This window comes from Asterias amurensis, chromosome 3 (genome assembly GCF_032118995.1).
Source record: "Asterias amurensis chromosome 3, ASM3211899v1".
NCBI lineage: Eukaryota > Metazoa > Echinodermata > Asteroidea > Forcipulatida > Asteriidae > Asterias > Asterias amurensis.
The window spans coordinates 23,143,654-23,165,371 of NC_092650.1; the positions used below are offsets into that span (position 1 = coordinate 23,143,654).

Sequence of the window (21,718 nt, forward strand, 5' to 3'; positions counted from 1 at the left end):
GCTTAATTGTAATTGTATGCATCTTTCACACAAGCTTACAATACATACCATTGTGTACAATCCATTACAGGTCTGTAACCATGTATAGGTAATGTAGTTTTCAAGGCACTTGCCACTATTGGTAAATACTCAAAATAATTGTTACATCTTGATAACAAGCAATGGACAACTGTTGATAACATTATGAGAAACGACTCCCTCTTAAGTAACGTCGTTTTCGAGAAAGAAGTAATTTTCCACTAAAAAAAATAAATATTTGAATTTGATTTCGAGACGTCGGAGTTAGATTTTGAGGTCCCGAAATCAAGCATGTGAAAGCAATTTTCCATATCTTGCAACTTCGAGGACCAGTTGTGTTCAAACTTTCACAGGTTTGTTATCTTGTGTATTTGTGTTGAGATACACCAAGTGAGAGGACTGGTCTTTGACAATTACCAAAAGTGTTCAGTGTCTTTAAAGGCACTGGACTTGGTACTATTGTCAAAGACCAGTATTCTCACTTGGGGTATCCCAACATGTAAATAAAAAAAATAAAAAAATAATGTCAACATCTGGATCAATTGGTCATTGAAGTGGCAGTTGAAAAGTGGGACCTCTTTCTCACACACATTTTATACTACCAACAGCTCTCAATTGCTCAATACTGAAGTAGCGCTGAAGTCCAGCATTTGTGGGGCTAATAATGATAAACACGAATGTAACGTCTCAGTCTTAAATAAAACAGATGGAAAGTCTTCGTTTTTACTCAGTTATGCACACATTTTATTTAATCCAAATCATTCTGTTCATGAAAGAGTATAAAGTAATACAAAAAACAGTACTTTTGGTCAAACGTCAAATTCAAATTTAAACACATCACTTCAATTCAAAAGAAATTCTGTGGGTCAACCCCATGCATTGTGTCTTTTACTTGTGGATTCACGAAATAATACTTATAAAAGAAGGTTGAGCATTGGTTCTCCTTTAATAGCTTTGTTGGGTATAGCGGACACTTTCAAGTCTTTAAAAAGACCCTGAACACTTAAAGACCCTGGACACTATTGGTAATTGTCAAAGACCAGTCTTCTCACTTGGTGGATCTCAAAATATGCATAAAATAACAAACCTGAGAAAATTTGAGCCTAATCGGTAGTCGAAGTTGCGAGATAATAATGAAAGAAAAAACACCCTTGTCACGAAGTTGTGTGCTTTCAGATGCTTGATTTCGAGACCTCAAATTCTAAATCTGAGGTCTCACAATCAACCTCTCCCCAATACTCGTTACAAAGAAAAGTTTTATGCTAACAATTGTTTTGACTAATTACCAATAGTGTCCACTGCCTTTAGGACGTGCGTGCACTGTTCTGTTTGGATAGAATGACCATTCAGACAAATTTATCCAAACCAATGGTGTTATATCCACCATATCTTAAAAGCTGATGAGTATTATGAGATTGCTTATATCAGAACAATTTCAATTACATATACCAAACACCCCCACTTTTTTTCTTAGGAGAATCAACAGTCAAAACACTTGGCCATATAGAATAGTAGAAAAAAAACGTTTTTAAACCCTCCCCTATTTCAGTACAGTAATACTCGGGAGGATAGCAAACAATTGTTGTATGGCAAATGTCACGAAACCAATTAATGCCACCAATTGCCAATGAAAAACACAGGAGTGGGTTCTGTTCGCCTGGAAGCCAGTGTGTTGCAGGAGACTGTCCCCCATAATGGCGAACTGTGTACAAACATCTTGTGATAGCGCCCTCTTTTGAAACATCGTCCTCCTGCCCATTTTCATTTCCCAAAATACGGGGGGACAGAAATTGTCAATTTATGATATAGAGTTGCCTCACCATCGGGGAGATGGGGGAATAAAATTAAAGAAACTAGACCATTATTGCAAAACAAATAATTTGCAAACAAAATCATATCAACACATTATTTAATTAAATAAATACAATAATATTTACAAATATTATATTACATCATTTTTCCCCCTCAATACATGCTGGTAAAAAAAAAACAAAAAAAAAAAACATCATCTATTTTGTGTAAAAAATCATTGCCAGAAGGAACCAAGAACACCTGGGCCCAATTTTATAGAGCTGCTAAGCACAACAATTTGCTTAGCATGAATTTTCTACCCTCGATAAAAACAGGATTACCAACCAAATTGTAATGTATTGCATATTGCTTGTTTCTGTTATTCAGCTGTTGTTTGCTTATTCTGAAAATGTCGTGGAAACTTGGTTGGTAATCTTGTTTTATTCAAGGAAATTTTTTCATGCTAAGCAAATTTGTGTGCTAAGCAGCTCTATGAAATTGGACCCTGAAACGTTGGCAGGAGTTTGGGAACCAGTTACCGCCGTAAACAAACTTGGCTGGTGACCAAGGATTATTGACCGCCGTAGCACGGTATTATCTTGGCTGGTGACCCGTTTCTGATATCATATTTCATGAATTCAACAAGGGGACAATCTACATTGTCGTTTTTAGAATTGTTTTGAAAACATTTTGTTCCCACCGTGCTTTAAAACAGCACAATGTAAAGAGTGGACGATTGAATACAAGGAAGAAGTTGGGCTAGTACTGTCCCTTTAATCAAGAAAAGACCACACCCATTGGTAAGAAAAGACCACACCCATTGGTATAAAAAGCAGGAAAGTTTCACCATAGAGAAATTCAAGTAGCCAAAGCAAAGTAGTCTGGCACTTCGGGTGTATTATTGATGTTTGCACAATCAGTGCGTTTTACACACAGGGTTATTATACGACATTATATTTGTCTCAGTGTGATCAATCTCTATATTATGGATTTTTATCACCGTGCGGACATCTTGATTTTCTCCCATTCAAATTGATGTAACCAAACCGAGGCTGGGAGGAGATTTAGTCTGGTTCATGTTCACGCTGAATACTAGTACTGTTACTGGATACAGGGGACAAGATGGTGGTATCATTAATGCCTATTGAGAAATTTCAAACGTCTCTTATGCATGCTGCCTCCACGTGTTTGTACAGGTAACTCTTGAGGGCAAAAGCTTTATTGCATTTCTGGCAGACGTAGGGTTTCACGTTGGAGTGGGTCTGGATGTGCGCCCTCAAGTTGGACTTGTCTGCGAAGGCCTTGCCGCACTGCGGGCAGGAGAAGGGCTTCTCGCCAGTGTGGGTGCGGATGTGGCCCTGCAGAAGCCACGGTCGGCTGAAGCACTTTCCACAGAGGTTGCATTTGCAGCCAAGCTTGTGCGTTCTGGATAGAGAGAAGAGAAGAGGAAACAATATTGTAAAAACACACAAATATTACCGCGTAACTTCATACACAATGCAGTTGACCACCACCACAACCCGTCCGTCCGTACATATTCCACCATCAGTTTAGCCACATCCCAATCCAAAACGGTGTTCAGTTTGTGTGCAGTTAATAGCCCACCTTTAGTGGGCAGTTATGGCTCTCTTATTAAACATCGATCTTATTTATAGTTATGACGACTATAATAAGAGCGATGTTAAAGAGAACCATAACAGCCCAACACAAAGGTGGGCTAGTGTGAAGTCTGATCATGACTTTACTGTGTGTCCATACAATACAATTTTTCCCTTCAACAAGTCAGATTATTAGGTCAAGATGACGTACTGTGTTTTTGATCACGTAAGGTGTCACAATGTCGATTTTCGAGTAGTCTGATTCTTTTCACCTTACTCAATTTTCAATTAAGTTTCTGTCGAAACATAACCGAGAGCTCTCAGTACTCAACCAACCTGATATGCATGCTGAGTGCTGGCATGGAGACGTACACCTTGTCACAGTGGGGGCACTTTCTCGCCTTTTGGTCGTTCACACTACGATGTGTCTGTCGGTGTCTGGCCAGGTTGCTGGATGTGCTGTAACCCTTCCCACACTCGGGACAGACGTGACTGCCGTTGCTGGAGCACTCCTGTGGCGATTCAGGCCGCAGGTTGTTGTCATCCTCATCATCAAGCAGGTCTGATTTAGTGTCCGGGGTAGACGTCATGAAAACGTTCCGCAGCACCGTCATCTGCGGCCGGTTGTCGGGCGGCGAGACTCGGCCGAAGTCCGGCTGGGTTGCCTCATCGGCTGCCGTTGGGGATGTTTGTCCGGGTTCGACACAGGTCGCGGTGGCCGTAGCAGCCACCAGACCCCCATAGTTTAATGCACTCGGCTGTCGGGAATGACCGCCATTCATGGAAAGATTAAGAGCCGAGGTTTCGATAAAGAGGTGAGGAGGGTTGCTGCTGGTGAAATTCGATGAGGAAGACGGAGAGGTGTCCACTACAGTGGTGAATTTTGCCTTCAAGTCGTCGCGTACGATGATGTCATTGCGTTTGATGACGAACTGTTTGTACGCATCGTCTTTGTCCGTCGTAGAGGGCCGGCGACCCACGGGCCGACCGGACCGGCTGATGTACGGTTTGCTGACGGGCGATGCCTGTTGACAAACAGTCATTGCGCCCTCACCGGTCATCCCATCCATTGAGCTACTCCTGTTGGCTCGTGACTTTCTCCCCTTCGGCTTCTTCTTGTTGTTCGCCTGCTGAAAGCCATTCTTCTTGTTGGGCTCGTATGGGTTGGTGGTTGTGTGGAAGTGAAGGGGTTTGATGACACGGGAGAGCGGGGGCAGAGCGGCACTGACGGTATGCCCCTTGGTTGGTGTAGTTGGGATCCGAAGACAGCTTGGACTCTCAGATCGGTAATCTGAAGAAAGAAGAAAACAAATCAAAATATCATCAGCAACTTCGTAAAACTTGTTTGTTCCCAGTCTTTTTGAAGATAAAATAAATCAGATAATTGCAGTATCTAGTTTGAGACATCATGAGAAGCTGAGAGCGTAAAAAAATGAAATTTAGCCAATACACTCCTACTACGTCTACCATACCTCAAAAGGCTTACGGCGCTAGAAACAAAACCAAACACCCAAATACCCATAGTGTTACAAAAAAACACATTCTTAAACCATGCAACCAAATTCTATATGCATGCCGTTGAACATTTGAAATGGGAAAAGCATCCTGCGCTTACCAAGAAAATATCTTATATAAAAATTAACAACTTGTTTCGAGTTTAGGAATAGTTTGTCATGGAGGTCCGCCTATCCTTGGGGGTACACTATGCCTTGGTTGACCCGGTCGGCACGTGGGTGGCTTCCAAATAAGGATTTATTCGCGTGCCACATTCAACCTCATTACATTTGGGGAAGCCACGCTTGACCCCAAGTTAGTAGGCGGGCTACGAGCAACGCTAGCCCACCTGTCCATCCCAATAAAGACATCGGTGGGTTAAAGCCCACCACAGGTGTGTGTTTGGACAACAAGGAATCCCAAATCTGGGAGTCCTCAAAATGTACACTTTGGTCAAAAGATCTTGAACACAATAGTAATTCTGGAATAATGTTTTGCTTGTTATGATTAATTTTTATTATAAAGCTCTCGTGGATTGCGTTTTGCTAGATATTAAAAAATCTGAAATTGTGCCAAGTATACAAAAATCAGTTCTAGTTTATTTGGGTCTTTGTTTTTTGGCGATTTGTTTGTTGTCTGGTCATCCAAATGTGTTGATAAATCAAGAGTGTTATCTTATAATACCGTTTTAAAGCCATTATACACTTTCGGAACAGAAAGAAAAAATACAAGTTCACAAAATTTACAAATAACTTACAGGGTTTACAGAAGGTAATGGTAAAAGACTTTTCTTTAAATATTTTTCTATGAAATGCTTTACTTTATGAGAAAACATTAAAACAATAATCAATTCTCGACAACGAGAATTACGGATTATAGTAAACACATGCCCTGATACGGCGAAACGTGCGGAAACAAGGGTGGGTTTTCCCGTTATTTTCCCCCGACTCCGATGACCGATTGAGCCTAAATTTGAGCCTAACATGTTTGTTATTTTTTAAGTTGTGATACACGAAGTGTGGGCCTTTTGGACATACTGTTTACCGAAAGTGTCCAATGGCTTTAAGTGACCAGTATATTTTCAGCGATGATTAGAAAAGCTGAACCGAACCGAACTTAACCAATATTATGAAGGACTCGGATAGCACTGTAAATAATGGTAGTGGACATTATTTAATTTGGGACAAAACTTTGATCGGTTATTCTTTTATGATAAGCTGTAAGACTTCTCTTTTGTATTATTAAACACAAACAAAACAGGAGAGCAAAAATTTAAACAGTTTGATGTGTGTAACTAAAATTCGAGGGGCTCATTAAGTTTTACAAACATTGCGCAAGAAGCAGCACCCTACGTGCCGCCACAAAAGTTCACGCCCTTAAGTTCTATGATTGCTTCATAACAATTAGCCCCAGAGGCGGCTGCCAGACAGAATAGACTGGTCAATCCATTTAGCAACATGGCGGTCAACCCAACCTTATTGTACCGAACTCAACAAACAGAAGATAAACTGAGGATAAAGCAAAACAGTAGTCCTTTTACAGTTTCCGGAAGTTATTCAATTTTTTTTCATGTCAAAGCCAGAGCTGTTTTTTGGCTTGTGGTGTGTAAGTGATGTTCCAGGTCTGTTCGGACGGTGAGTCAAATCGGAAGTGTCCTTCATGAAAACTGGTAGACCATAAGTGGACCGATGATGTGTAATTGACTTTTCTATGTTTCTGTATTCTTTGAATGTTATTATTCTACATAATCTAAGATGTAGACCCATTGTGGTTTAAAGACACTGGACATTATTGGTAATTGTTATAGACAAGTCTTCTCACTTGGTGTATCTCAAAATAATATGCATAAAATAACAAACCTGTGAAAATTTTAGCTCATTTGATCATCGAAGATGCGCGATAAGAATGAAAGAAAAAACACCCTTCGAGACATCAGATTCTAAATCTGAGGTCTCGAAATCAAATTCGTCCAAAATTACTTCTTTCTCGGAAACTACGTCACTTCAGAGGGAGCTGTTTCTCACAATGTTTCATACCGTCGACCTCTCCCCATTACTCGTAATCAAGAAAGGTTTTTATGATTATATTTTTTTGGAGTTATTACCAATATTGTCCACTGCCTTTAAACAAACAACGTAAAACAATGGTTAAAGTATCGTTTGGTTAACTAAACTTTAATAAAAATGTTAAGTACAGATCAGACTTCTTTTGGACTATGACCGTGCACTGGCATTCCACTTAATACACCAGACATAAATATCTGTTGTAATACTTTGGTATTAACTTGAACTTGGGTCATATAAAGTTTGGACGAGGCCAGTTTTTTATTATGTATAACAACAAGCACATGGCAGCATACGGCCCCAATGAGCTGTATTATTTACAACAAACCAAACTAGGTAAAAAGGTAAAAGTCAAAAGCAAGAACATAGATACAAGTTATAGTTTGCACACTACAAGAAAACATATAAAAAACGCTCAAAGAAAATAAGGATCGCGTTGATCTCTTTGCTTTTTTAATTTGTGCTTCATGAACACTACCTATCCACACGACACCGACGTGCTAAATGATATGCGGTATGGAAAACACATTACCGGAAACCAAGGGCAAGTCAAATGAGTTTTGAATTTTGAAACAATGTCTAGATTTAAAAACGTGCTCACACTCCCAACTCGTTATGTAAAACGTTCAGCCTTTAAAGTGCAGTTACAGACCCACCTCTGAGGACAAGGTTACGCTTGTGATTAAGAAATAATTACGCGTTAGAGATGTATGCCTGGTGTCCAGCTCAAAGACGAAACATTGTGGGACTGTATGGGAAAGCCATTAGAGCGAGATCCGGTTGCCAACACATGACAAGTTGTGAGGTTTGTTGTTAACTGTCTTCAAGCACTTTGTATTTTGTGCACGGTGCAAATACAAAGTCGGTCTAATCGGAATTTAAAGACACTGGACACTATTGGTAATTGTCAAAGACCAGTCTTCTCACTTGCTGTATCTCAACATATGCATAAAATAACAAACCTGTAAAAATTTCAGTTCAATCGGTCATCGAAGTTGCGAGATAATAATGTGAAAGAAAAAAACACCCTTGTCACACGAAGTTGTGTGCTTTCTATGCTTGGTTTCGAGACCTCAAGTTCTAAATCTGAGGTCTCGAAATCAAATTCGTGGAAAATTACTTCTTGCTCGAAAACTACATTACTTCAGAGGGAGCAGTTTCTCACAATGTTTTATACTATCAACCTCTCCCCATTACTAGTTACCAAGTAAGTTTTTATGCTAAAAAATATTTTGAGTAATTACCAATAGTGTCCACTGCCTTTAAACAAAACACACCAAGAAACGAAACCGAAGATGCTTTTGGTGGAATGTTATCATTCGTCCCCCCCCCTTTTTGTCATTTTTTGCTACTGTGGTCATTTGTGGTGGCTGGAACACAATATTTGTATCTTGCTTAGTAATTATTGTTTGCATAGTTTGTTGTTTTGTATAGGTACCATTTAACTTGTAATGGTGCTAATACCATTGTAATATTCATAGCAATTTGGCCAGTGGCCACGAATGGAATGTGAATAAACCAATCAACCACAGTACCAATAATGGTACATCAACAAGATCACATCGTAAAGGTGTTTCATTTTTCCAACAGATATTGCTACAACAAGAACAGTTTAAAAGAACTTTCCATCAGTTTTCTCACTCGCTTTGACCAAAAAGACAAACTTGCAAACTCCTTTCCACAATAAGACAAAATAAACTTGAAAGTGCATGACCTCACCGGACCGAACCCCACCGGATAAATTACTCGTAACTTGGCGGGGTTGACACTTGACAACTTCCAAGTCGTTCAGGCAGGTGTCAAACTTAGGTCACAAACCCGAACGTAAAATTCGTGCAGTGTGCAGATCCGATCACAATATCTGTATGTCTATAGGTCTTTAGGGAAGAAATTGTTTGGTAACTTTGCACGAGAGCATCACAAAGATTCGATTGTAAAAATTAACTATACCTCATATATTTTCAGGGTAAAAATGTCTGCAATTATGACAATTCAATTCATGATCTCTATTTAGATTGTGCACAACAATATTGCCGCCTATGCCGTAGATTTTGTCGATTTTTTCAAGTAGTGAAATTTTATATTTATCTCCCACAAAACGTTGGTGGATGATATATAACTGTGCGTATATAGACCACTGTGAGCATCCTTTGTGTTCTTTAAACAAACTGAAAGACATCAACTCTCGAGATAATAAAATGTTATTATTTGAAGACACTATAAAACTTGAATGACACGACTTTTCACTGTGCATTGTTGTAGTAGCAGGGAGACGTTTTGCGAAGAACGCCTTAAATCTTAAACAAAGACGAGCATGTCTCAGATCGCAGCTGGCCCAAAACGACTCCACACTGAAGTTTTTCTACTCCCAAGTCCAAACAGGCCGGCCGCAAATCAAGCACGCGTGCGGCGTGTCAAACTCCTAGTGACTATAAATCACTGGCACGGGCGAACACAGCGCGTGGCACAAGACCCCCAACACGTACGTACCCGATCAAACCTCAAGATTATGCAAAAAAAATAATACCGGGGAAGGAAAAAGAAAAAGACCCCAAAAGCAAATGCTGAGACTGCGAATTTTCCACATTCCTATAATCTCCGGTGCACCCAGCCGAGAGTTGACTCGGCCTCGTTGTGGCCGGGGGCTTTAACATCTTGCAATTTGTATGCCAGTGGTCGTCTTTAACGGGGACCTTGGTTCCTATAAAAATACACCAATATCTTTTAATCCCTACAGTGTAAGGGACACCCCATTGCCTTTGCTTTACTATACCAAAATCATTTCATACTCAAATTACTTGTGCCTTTTTATGCATTATAGTTATACACTTGGATCGTGAAGAAGTAATCACGTGAGTCAAATTCAATTTAAGGAAGAAGTATAATTCTAGTCAACTCTTGACTTTTGAACACCACAATACCTGGAGAATGGGGAACAAGTAGTATCTTAATGTCTAAGTTGAAAATAGGTCCACAAGCGATAAATTCCTACAGACTGCAATATATAACTACCAGTGAACCGGGACTGTGAAGGATGGTTGAGATTTTATCTAAATATTGAGTTTATATTGGAGAGAAAAAAAAATAGCTGCATGTTTTAAAGCAATTATTCTTGTGTTCAGTTAAGCTCGACGACCGGGCGACCCAACATATATAAAAAATTGCCAATGTGACTTTGACGAAACAGATATTTGGATAAACCACAAACCATCGCCCCCACCACTTCCCCAAACAAAAACAAACAAGATTGATGCTTCTTAAAGGAGAGAATGAGGACACTTGTTTCGTTTTCCTCGTTGATTGATAATCCACTGGGCATGAGGCGAGTCCAGAGCCTGGCAGACAGACGCGGCTCGTGCCGCTGCTCTCTCCGTCTCGTGCTGTCACTGAGACATGGCCAAATATGGTCGACTTCGGACTAATGCGCATCGCTATAGATGTCTCTCTTTCTAGTCAAACTTAACTGAGGAATGCTAGGCTGCTAGTTTCCATCGCTCCCCCACCTGCCAGTTGAGATTTGTGGCTTCGTGTGGCACTAAACATTTCATAATTTTTTTTATGCGATAAGATCGGTATATGGTTTGGCTCCGGGAAGTGTATAAGATCAGCTTGAGATACATGAATACTGTGGCATTTATGTAAAGCTTAGTGTGTCAAAAGGGCAGAGAAAAATCATGTAGATAAGTTCTCAATAATCAAATCTACACATAAATGTAACATATGAGAATCCCACAACTTTAAAAAAAACATCGATACCTCTCCATCATGGAATATCAACAAAACCCTTACAATTATGATGAAATACTTTTAACGCCAATTTTTACTTGGCATTTGTTTTACAACAATATGTGTTACAGACCTCTTAAAAGGCCTTAAAACCGCTAATTGCAATTTCCCCCCCTCATTTTCGTTGTTATGAAAGTTAAGAAATAATAAAATCATTCTACGACTGAAGACCTTAAGAAACTTAAGTTAAATTCATACAAGCTTCGTATGTTTCACGCCGTATACCAGCACTGCGGTAAAATGGCCCTATACTGTACAAATACCATTGCAATTGTCATCCATCAGTCATTGCCAACGTATGTAAAAGTACACCCCTGTCATAACCGACTGCGTTATAATACACTCCACTGACTGACATTACGTTCATCGTGGCTTGTGTTCGTCATCAACCAGCCCGCTCCCACTAGTCTTTTCTCGGCTCGTTTTCATCCTCTTCGGAAGGAAAAAAACACTGATTCGTCTGTCTTCAACTCGAAGACAAGCTGACTGCTGGTGTAAGACGATATACGAACACGTGCCACTGATACATCTGCTGATAAATGTCCTCCCTAAAAACCACACGCGACCCCGACCGACCGTCAGCGTTCAAGATCGCTGTGTACGCAAGAGATTGATTTGGGACCGTTAGTTGGAGTAAAGGCATTGCGATACAGTAACGGTGTCCAATTCAAAGATGAGCATTGTTCAATTCTAAAACACACATCCCCAGGGCCCTGTTTCATAGAGCTGCTTAAGCCGAAAAAATTGCTGTTCATTTACAAAATTCAAAGATATAGCTATGTTAATTCTACGACCCGAACGGCCCAATTTCATAGAGCTGCTTCAGCAGAAAGAAAAATTACTCTTTTTCGAGAATAATCAAAATCATGAAGAGAGAACTGAGCCCCCTCGCCCAAATTCTCAAATAAGTTACTCAAATTTGTGTAAAGGCTTAATAAGCCAAAACAACTAGAGTAAGTTTTCATTGCGGTGGACACTATTGGTAATACTCAAAATAGTTATAAGCATAAAACCTTACTTGGTAACGAGTAATGGGAAGAGGTTGGTAGTATCAAAACATTCTGAGAAAAGGGCTCCCTCTGAGAAAGAAGTGATTTTCCACGAATTTGATTTCGAGACCTCCGATTTAGAATTTGAGGTCCCGAAATCAAGCATCTGAAAGCACACAACTTCATGTGACAAGGGTGTTTTTTTCTTTCACTATTATCTCGCAACTTCGACGACCCATTGAGATCAAATTTTCACAGGTTTGTTATTTTATGCGTATATTGAGAAACACCAACTGTGAACTGTGAAGGCTAGTCTTTGACAATTACCAATAGTGTCCAGTGTCTTTAAAAGCATATATACTCTGCCAATTTCTACCAAACTCTTTGTGTATCATTTCCTTGGAATTTTCTCTAAAGAGCAAAGCAAGTACTCTAATGATGATCCAAAACAACCATGGCAAACCTCAACTGGTGAACAATATCAATGACATCCATCCACCACCATCACCACCACACAAATACCACTGCCTTGTCGTTGCCAAGAATTGTTTTGACAAGTTCTTAATCTCAACTTTCCCCCGACAGGTTTTAAAAGAACTACGTCAACGATTGTTACCATGGAAACATCCTCTATGACTCTACCATCACATCAGTGGCCGATAGAGAAAGAAAGAGCAGGTGATTGCGTCATCACATCAGTTTGCACTGAGAGGGCCGGCCCTGTATTTTAAACTGCGTCACAGAGTGCTTCATCAACACTGACTTCCATGGTCAGAGAGTGCACGAGTGAGTATATGGGACTTTTATCAGGCTTTTCAGAAGAGCACATTCCATTTCTCTTATTTCCGAGTATCCATATAAATATTGCACGGCATTTGTGTATAATTGATTGAAGAGTTGTACAATCCAGTAATTTTGAAATTTCATTTCATTCGTTAATTCTGGTTGGGAAGCCATGGACTCTAAGAAAAGCGAAATATAGCAGAGAACCCCAAATGGAGAGACGACATGGGAGATTAAGTTTTAAATGTGGGAGGAAAAACCCAAGGTGAAACCCAAGCAGTCAGGATGGGACTGAAAACTCAATACACAGTGCCCCTATAGCGTGATTTGAAATGGGGTCCTAAATGTGTTTAAGGTGGGAAAAGATACCAAGCCGACTGCTTGAAAACACAGACCTTTTGTTAATGTAATTATACAGGCGTTGTTTTCAAAATGGCACTCCAATCTTGGCCTACCACGAGTTTGCAAGACGAAACAGGTTCATCAAATCGACCATTTGCAACTTACTCGCGTGGGGGGGGGGGGGTTATATTGTTGGCCCCGAAGGGACACCAGAAATAAAAAAAACAAACTCATAAAATATTCCTTGATAACGTGGCGTTTATATCAGGAAAATAATGATAAAACTTGATAAGTAACTCGAAAACTCGAATAGGATAACCTTATAGTAGCCACGGACCGTCGAATAGGCCTTTAGTATTTCACCAACGAGAATTACCAGTAGGCCGGTTTGGCCCATCGTTTTTTTATGGTGTTAGAGATTAGACTTGTAATGCACTTCTTCGAAATGTCAGATAAAGTTCAAATGGCGAGAGAGACACTTTGAAGTGGTGGTTTCTAACGATCAATCAAATGTAACAAGTCTAACTTAAAGCTTTTTATCTATTTGAAATCTACGGCAAACAATTTTTCTTTTTCAAGATACTAAAAGTGTTCCTGTAATTTTTGTGAAATCAAAATTCGGACTCTATATAAGGCGCTGATACCATCAAAACCATCTACCACGACCGGCAGGGCTTGAAACTTACAGCCAGTGATTTCAGCTTGGGGCCAGTTAACTCATGACCGGCCAAGCCCGATGGTTTTGTGTTTTTCAAGTGATTAATATCTAGGCTACCACTTTGTGTAATATCTTCGTGAAAACAATTGTTGACAATGACTCTGATAAATATTTGTCAATATTGTTGGTTGAGTATCGAATTACACTTACACATATGACAAATGAGGTGAGATTGGTGTTTGCATAACTTATTTCGATTCTGTAATAAATTCTGGTCCAGTACAAATTTTGAGCTATACACGCCCTTCAGTATTGTGAATATTGTTTCCAAATTCGAGCCCTGCCGTAACGGTGACATTTGTTTCTGCTGGATCAGCGCCAGAGTTACAGGTTTTTGACTTTAGAGATGAGGCAACAATATTCACTCGTGACTCAACGTCACGAGTGGGATGCCTTCCTCCTTGCTCATCGTGCCTGGCTCCAGGGGGAGAAGATAAGACACACAATAAGAAGAATGGGAGACTCAACGGGGTTCTCTAATACGCTCAACCATCTTGTGCCATGGCAGCAAAACGAAAGGAGAACTTACGTTCAAGGATTTAAAGACATGGTGTAATATCGAAAGAGCAAATTCATTATAAACTATTACGGAGGCGTATAATAGACCAATATCATGTTGCCAACATCTTGGTCATGTACCTTGTATCCAATAACAGTAATGTATGCCAGCAGTCGTTGTATAAAATGAAACCAGACTATTTACTCTTCCAGGCTCTGTTTTGAGTAACATCCATGCACTGGTTACATTCCTCGAAAAAGAAAATGTTTGAGTTGACATATTTACAGAGTCAAAACCATCAGTTCGGTTTTCACGGGCCATTCTTTCAGAAGTTGGCTAGCACAGGCAACTTTTAAAGTTAAAAAAAAGTATTAGAGCAGAACCACGTACCATGTTATGAATAATTGTTGTATTAATCACTCACTTCGGGGTTAGATGTCCTTCCATACGGTGATGATTATCAATCATTGTCTTTGATTGTTTCGAGAACTATTTCACCTCTGAGTTCTCAAGTTGGAATGAATATTGTGGTTAAGTTTCATGGAATGGTAATTTAACATCATCATTGTAACGGTGGGTGTCGTGTTTTTAAGCCAGCCAACCTACGAGTGTTTCATGTCGCTAAATTGATATCAGAATCTACTGTTGCGTTAATTAGGCGCAGTGATTTAAAGCAACCCCTGCTTCATGTCTACTTAAATTCATGTATTTTTTTTTGACCAGCCGTTGAACTTTGTAGAGAAACATTCAAACCACCCAGCATAATATGCTCAACCATAGAACTCTATGGATAAACGTACAGTCACAATCGAAAGTGAGGATACCAGTACACGAACCACAAAACCTTGAAAGTTATTATACCAAAGTACAGATGTGAATAACCCTGTAGTTATAAAGGGCAAGCTTCGAATATAAAAACTAAGGATAAAGGACAGTTGATTGTCTTCAGGGTTTCTTAAAAGAGCATTCTCCCGAGTTAAGTTGAGTGATTCCCCATGGGGGCCAGCAAGAGAAAAAAAAAGAGGGGGTGATCTTGCGGTCTTGGTTAGAGGTTAATTGACGACACGAGCCGCATAACTTTGGAAGCAGGGGCTGTTTTCATTCGGTAGGCCTGGCGCGCGACACCAGAACCGCTGGCACGCGACTCCATGCCCAAATATGGTGATGGAACTGCCACCCTGCAACTTATACTCCGTACAGTGTCTTATGGTTGTCGTAGTGCATCGTTGTATAGTGTGTGGATCTTACAGGCGATTTAGTATAATATGCCGTGACCAGGGAACTTGATAATTGTGTGAGCTATATGTACAGAGTCGACTGAACTTTGAGATGGATGGAATTTCAAACTTGGTGCTTGGCAAAACAATATTTTGAGATCAAACATTAGGGGATTTGTTTTCTTTTCTGTTTTAAGTAGCTCCATAAGTTTGTCGTCAGACAAAAAGTAGTCGTCGGTAGTACAAACCATGTATGTAATTTTTTTTCTTTTCTTAGTTATTATTAAAGGCTCTGGATACTAATGGTACTTGTCAAAGACCAGTCTTCTCACTTGCTGTATTTCAACATATGCATAATATAACAAACCTGTGAAAATTTGAGCTCAATTGGTCATAAATTGCGAGAGATTAATGAACAAAAAAAACATCCTCGTCACACGAAGTTGCGTGCTTGCAGATGCTTGATTTCGAGACCTCAAATTCTAAATCTGAGGTCTCGAAATCAAATTCGTGGAAAATTACTTCTTTCTCGAAAACTACTCCGATTCAGAGGGAGCCGTTTCTCACAATGTTTTATACCATCAACCTGTCCCCATTACTCGTTACCAAGTAAGGTTGTATGCCAATAAATAATTTGAGTAATTACCAATAGTGTCCACTGCCTTTAAAAGCATTTCTATTCTTAATAAGGTTTAGACAAAACACGATTTTTGGAAGAAGTCTAACGCCATGTTAGGACTTAACGTGAGTTTTTAAGACTTTATTCACACTTTTTGTAACCGTGGTTAGTAGTTCAAACATGTTACATTCCTCTTTTAATTGATGTAATAGGCCCCAACTAGTGTGTTTAGTTGTCCGTTTGTTATAAAACAAACCCCCCCTTTTTTTTACTAGTTTGGGAAGCAAGAATAATTGGTTAGGTTGTGGAGTTGAAAACTGCGTTATATAGGTACTTTCGTGCAGAATATTGTTGAAATGGATGCCCCTTTCACGTTATGTTCTTGGGTCGCTTTTCAATTCACATAAATCTCATGTTAGCTTAACCATTAAAGCAGCATTTATGGTTTTTTTTTAAAACACGAATTAAGTTACACCCTTTTGCGAAACGCAATCTTTGTTATCTCACAAACCAACTCTTGGGTTTTAGTGTTCACAGCTTTGGGGGAGAAAAACAGAAACAAAACGAATCTTTACAATTTTGAGTTTTGTTGAAGTCCATGAACAAACACATCGTTTGCCCCGTTTACGTGCGCAAACTGCCAGCATAAAAAACAGGCATCACTGCTGACAATGAAAAGAACGCTGAGAAACCAAACCTAAAAACAGAGCAAAAACCAACAACAGACAAACAAAACAAACAAAAAAAGCCATAAAAAAACCCAGTTTCCTCTTAATCTGCTAAATCTTAAATAATATTGGAAATAACTGTACCAACTATAAACCATATCGAAACGAACTACAAACGGTTTGTGTGTCACGTTTGTGTGAAGTGTTCTTGTTGGTCATGTCGACATGTCTAAGAGCCGAATTCGCGGGGGCCACATTTGTTTTGCTCATTAAACCCAAACCGACTTTTTGTTGCCATCCATTTTTTTGTTTTACTCTCATCCAGAAAATTAAAACTTGTTTCAAAGTTGATCTGCTTCTTTTCAAAGAAACAAACGAAACTTTTCAAGTTGAAACTTTGGAAACACCTCACGTATATCCAATGCACAGTTTAGTTTCCCTCACAAGACGTCAGAACAGAACAAAGGCATATTTACACGGGTAACAAAATAATTGATGAAAATGCCAGAAAGTTCATCCAGTTTGGGTACAGTTTATCCAATTATGACCCCAGGTTGTTGTGCAGTCGACACCCACTGAACACAATATGCTCGCTGTGGCACCAGAGTTTGCCATTTTTATGAAATACAAACAGAAAACATTTATACAAATTACACCGGTACTATAATGCAATTACTGAACACTCTTTGAGTCGCATACCATCACGCACACTGGGCGGCGCGCAACCACCTTCGCTCAAACAATTTCCAAAATCATTAGCTTAAAACAGACTAAAAATAATGCCTGCCAAATAAGTTCAAATTCGATTTCAAACTGTTCTGAAATTCGTCTTAATTCTCATTCTAACCCGCCGTGATTGCCACTGTGACGAAATAAGGACCAAATCACCAGAAATTCAAAGAAATTGCGACTTGAGAAGTGCTATTACCCACTTTTGGATTCTGAAAATGCCGTGGTGGTTTTTCTGGTCTCCTTTGTTTGGTCTGTGCCAGACACCTAGCGTGACATGACTTCAAGCTCAGCGAGAGGTGTCTTGGCCCCAACAAGGTTGAGAACTATCGTTATTGTAAGCAGATAGCGGGTGAACTGGGTTCATTTTCAAGTTGACATAAAACATTAAATCGTTCTCTTAATCATTGACTTCTTTGTGTGTCAAAAATTAAAACATTCTGGATAGTATGTTATAACCACTCTTGCTCTTTAGGAATAAACGAACTAAGACAAATGGAAAGTATTGTTTACATTTGGAACAGATGAATAACTACAGTATGTATGTATGTATTGTATACAGTGCACATACATATTCTTTAAATGTCTCCATGGCGAGCAAGGCAAGGGTCGAAGTTACAGGAAAATATACAAAGAATACACAATTTAAAAAGAAGACAAAAATTACACAATGTTCTGAATAGTAAACTTTGATTATTATAAATACCAATTTAAGAACATATTTTACTGTCCACCTTTTCGGGCATGCTATTATCAATTCATCATTTCCCTGAAATTGGACTCCATACCAAAGGTGCCAACAAGGAAATCCAGAATATCTCAGTTTTATAAAAACCACTGATTATAAAGAGAATACCACCTCTCGCTTGCCGGCCTAACGAACATCGTTAACGAGAAACTCTGGAAATAGATGGGGACTATCGATGCCTGGGAACGGCGCGGCAAGCCGGCGGGAATGGGACCACTGGGTGGTGTGGATTTCACGGAGACAAAACCACCGTGAGACTCCTCGGATTTCGATTTAAAGATATAATTGGACACTAAGGACCATTTCATCGAGATAAGATCTGGGCAGCTCATTTTTTGGAGGGGACACTAGGTTTGTGTTTTGTTTTGTGAATTGTTTCCCTCGTGAAAACATTTAATGGTAAAACCACTTTTCACGTTACACAAGAAATTAATGGGAGCTTTAACCCCACCGTTACTTATATTTCAAGGGAAGAGTGAACACCCGGTAACGATGGGGTTATCTGGCTTACGGCCTACTCAAAAGCAGGGGTAATTATTTTGCGCAATAATTCCATAGGGCTAATATCCACAAACAGCTTGCGTTGATTCTTGAAGGCAGTGGACACTATTGGTAATTACTCAAAATAATTATTGGCATAAAACTTTTCTTTGTGACGAATAATGGGGAGAGGTTGATGGTACAAAACATTGTGAGAAACGGCACCCTCTGAAGTGCCATAGTTTTCCACGAATTTGATTTCGAGATTCAGATTTAGAACTTGAGGTCTCGAAATCAACCATCTAAACGCACACAACTTCTTTTTTTCTTTCATTATTATCTCGCAAGTTCGATGACCGATTGAGCTCAAATTTTCACAGGTTTGTTGTTTTATGCATATGTTGAGATACACCAACTGTAAAGGCTAGTCTGTGACAATTACCAAATAGTGCCCACTGCCTTTAAGCTTACATAGGCCTATAGTCTAAGAAGATAACAAAAGTATAAAAAGTATAATACAATCACACTCTCAGCAATGAACTCCGTGAAACCGTATGAAGTACGATTAATCTTGTAAACCAAGATCTCAATTTTTTTCCCTGCATCAAATCAAATAAATATATAACTATCAATAACATCGAAAACCTTTCAATTTTCCCTTGGCTGTAACGTGACAATGTTGCGTCACAAAATACATGGTTCAGGCCATCATTACATGGCTTTTCAAACAAGTCTCATGGTCGTGTAAAACAACTTTTAAGAACGATCCAAAACAAACAACGTCTTGTCTTTGTTGTCTTGAACTTGACTCCTCGAAACGAGCTACCACCAAGACCCCGAAACTAAATAAACTTTTAACGCACAGAGGCATGGGCCTAATGACCAAACGCCCCGGGCCACTCGGGGTCACAACGCAACGGGGCTAGATTTCGGCACCAAACTGGAACCCCTAAAAATACGACTCTTTGAGAAAAGTATTGACCGATTGTGGCCCAAGTTTTGTTGTTGTAGCTTACCTTCACCATCGGGAGAGAAACAGTCCCATTTCGTTTGAGATTGCACTGGAGGACGGACAAAACGTCTGACGAGGAAGGAGCGAGGCATTGTCGAAGTTGTTGGATGAGAACAGAACCAAATCCGAAAGAAACCTTTGATGAGGAGTTGTTTCTTTAATAACACAGCGGTGGTTGAGGAAGACAATGGTTTGTAATGGTGTTGTTGTATTTTGATAACTGGTTTCCACACTCTGCTCCCACGGTGTCTCAAGATAAAGTGATGTTTCTCTGGTCTTGCATCTGCCTTATCTTCTCTCTCTCTCTCTCCCACTTTACTTATTGTCCCCTCCTCTGGTAGAAAACCAGTGATCACCATCAACAGGCGAGAAAGGGCCACTGCGCGCGCATGCAACAAGTGTCACCCACTGCACGGACCAGAACGCCGAATGCTTTACGCACTCTGCAACCGGCGTGTACGGTTTACGGTATCCTGCGGTGCAGAGTGGAATCAACCAATGGTATGTCTAAAATGCAGTGTAACGGTATGGCAAGGGGGCAGTGAAGAAGGAAAAAAAAAAATCATATTTCATATACAGTGAGGGATCGACTGCGCAGGCTCCAACCGCGGGGGGTTGGGGAAAAGGGGGGGGGGGTTCAAGTCTAACGTCTTCAAGAAAAAAAATCACAGTTGTTAATGACCTGGTGTGTTGGGATAACGCAAGGATGGAACACATGTCTGGTATAGAAAGTGTGGTATATTATATGATCAGCTGGTATTATTACGGGAGGTATGCGATTGAAGGGTTTGTATTGCCAGACTGTGTTATGAACACAGCCTCTCGGCAGATCGAAAACCAGGCTTGAGTTTCAGTCTCATTTTTGGGTTGTCATTGCTTAATTGATAGGCAAAACAAACACTTTAATGTCTGGTGTGTGGCTTTTCGGTTAAGAGCTCTTTGTCTTTTTCAAGGAGTGAGGTATCACCACCCATGTATATAACTTGATCTTATTCACATGCTGCGTCTTAACACCTTCTTCGTTGAGACGGCCAAAACAAAGAACCCCGCCAAATTATGAGGGAAAGAGTGCAAGACACTTGAATGTTGCGTAAAAATGTCTTAGAATAATACATGAATAACGCGTCCAACAATTATAGATCAGAAATTGTGACATATTATATAAACAGGGGACGCAGCGAGCGTCAAAAATTGCGGATTTTTTTTTACCGTGTTACCGTTAACTTTAAAACACGAGAATCCGCTGAGCTTTCGTTCGTTTTCCGTCACAAGTGATGTACAAGCAACCTATAAACACACATAAACCAAAGTACAATAACTCGTACAACATTGACATTATATATTGACTAACTTCGAGTAATGGCTCAAATGAAAGCTTGTCTTTCTCGACCCCTATCAAAATACCTATTGAGTTTTAAATCAAAATTTGTGGGTCCAATCGGCAAAAAATCTGACATAGCATCTTTAACGCTCCTGGTATTCAAAATCGTATTTTTTTGGGAGATTGCACTGTCTGATTCTTATCAACTTTTGATATGATGAAAGGGAGGGGGCACATCTCAAAACTTGTCCAGCTTTTACTTTCATAATTCTTGGATTTATGTGGAAATGATGACACAAAATGTCAACTTTCCCATATGACCTGTGCAGAATTGTGCCTGCCAGAATACTCAAAGAATGTACAAGGTCACACTAATTGTAAACAAGGTTCACATGGTCTATTGCTCTGTCTATTTATATACAGACTCTTTTGAAGACACTGGACACCTTTTGAAGACTAATATTCTCACTCTCACTAGGTGTATCCCAATGCGTGTTTCCCAATCTGGGAAAATTTCGGCTCGATTGGTCTTCGCAGTTGCAAGAGAATAATGAAAGAACAAAAATACAGCCTTGTTGCATTACTTTGTATGCTTTGAGATGCTTATTAAAAGGATTCAGGCCTGATGTCTTTAGGCAGTGGACAATATTGGTAATTACTCGAAATAATTATTAGTTTTTAGTTTTATTAGACTTTACACTGTCATAAAAATATAGAAATACAAATCGATACGAAAATGGGGAGAGGTTGATAGTAAACAACATTGTAAGAAACGGCTCCCTCTAAAGTGACTTAGTTTTTGAGAAAGAAGTAATTTTCCACGAATTTGATTTCGAGACCTCA

The 21,718-nt window shown here is 39.6% G+C and overlaps 1 protein-coding gene across 1 annotated transcript; it reads right to left on the reverse strand.

Annotated features, from left to right (window-relative positions):
- Positions 1-766: 766 nt before the first annotated feature.
- Positions 767-19,948, reverse strand: LOC139934845 (uncharacterized). Its single transcript, XM_071929252.1, has 3 exons — positions 19,559-19,948; positions 3,744-4,698; positions 767-3,234 (listed from the first exon to the last, which is right to left on the reverse strand). The coding sequence occupies exons 1-3, from the start codon at positions 19,911-19,913 to the stop codon at positions 2,964-2,966; spliced, it is 1,581 nt and encodes a 526-aa protein (XP_071785353.1). The 5' UTR covers positions 19,914-19,948; the 3' UTR covers positions 767-2,963.
- Between the last annotated feature and the right edge of the window lie 1,770 nt (positions 19,949-21,718).

Excerpts from the sequence above, each read along its gene's own strand:
- LOC139934845 (XM_071929252.1), bottom strand. The coding sequence starts at position 19,913 with ATGGTGATCACTGGTTTTCTACCAGAGGAGGGGACAATAAGTAAAGTG. Across the intron at positions 4,699-19,558 it reads TTTCTCTCCCGATGGTGAAG|ATTACCGATCTGAGAGTCCA; the intron begins GTAAGCTACAAC and ends TTCTTTCTTCAG. Across the intron at positions 3,235-3,743 it reads GCACTCAGCATGCATATCAG|AACGCACAAGCTTGGCTGCA; the intron begins GTTGGTTGAGTA and ends CTCTCTATCCAG.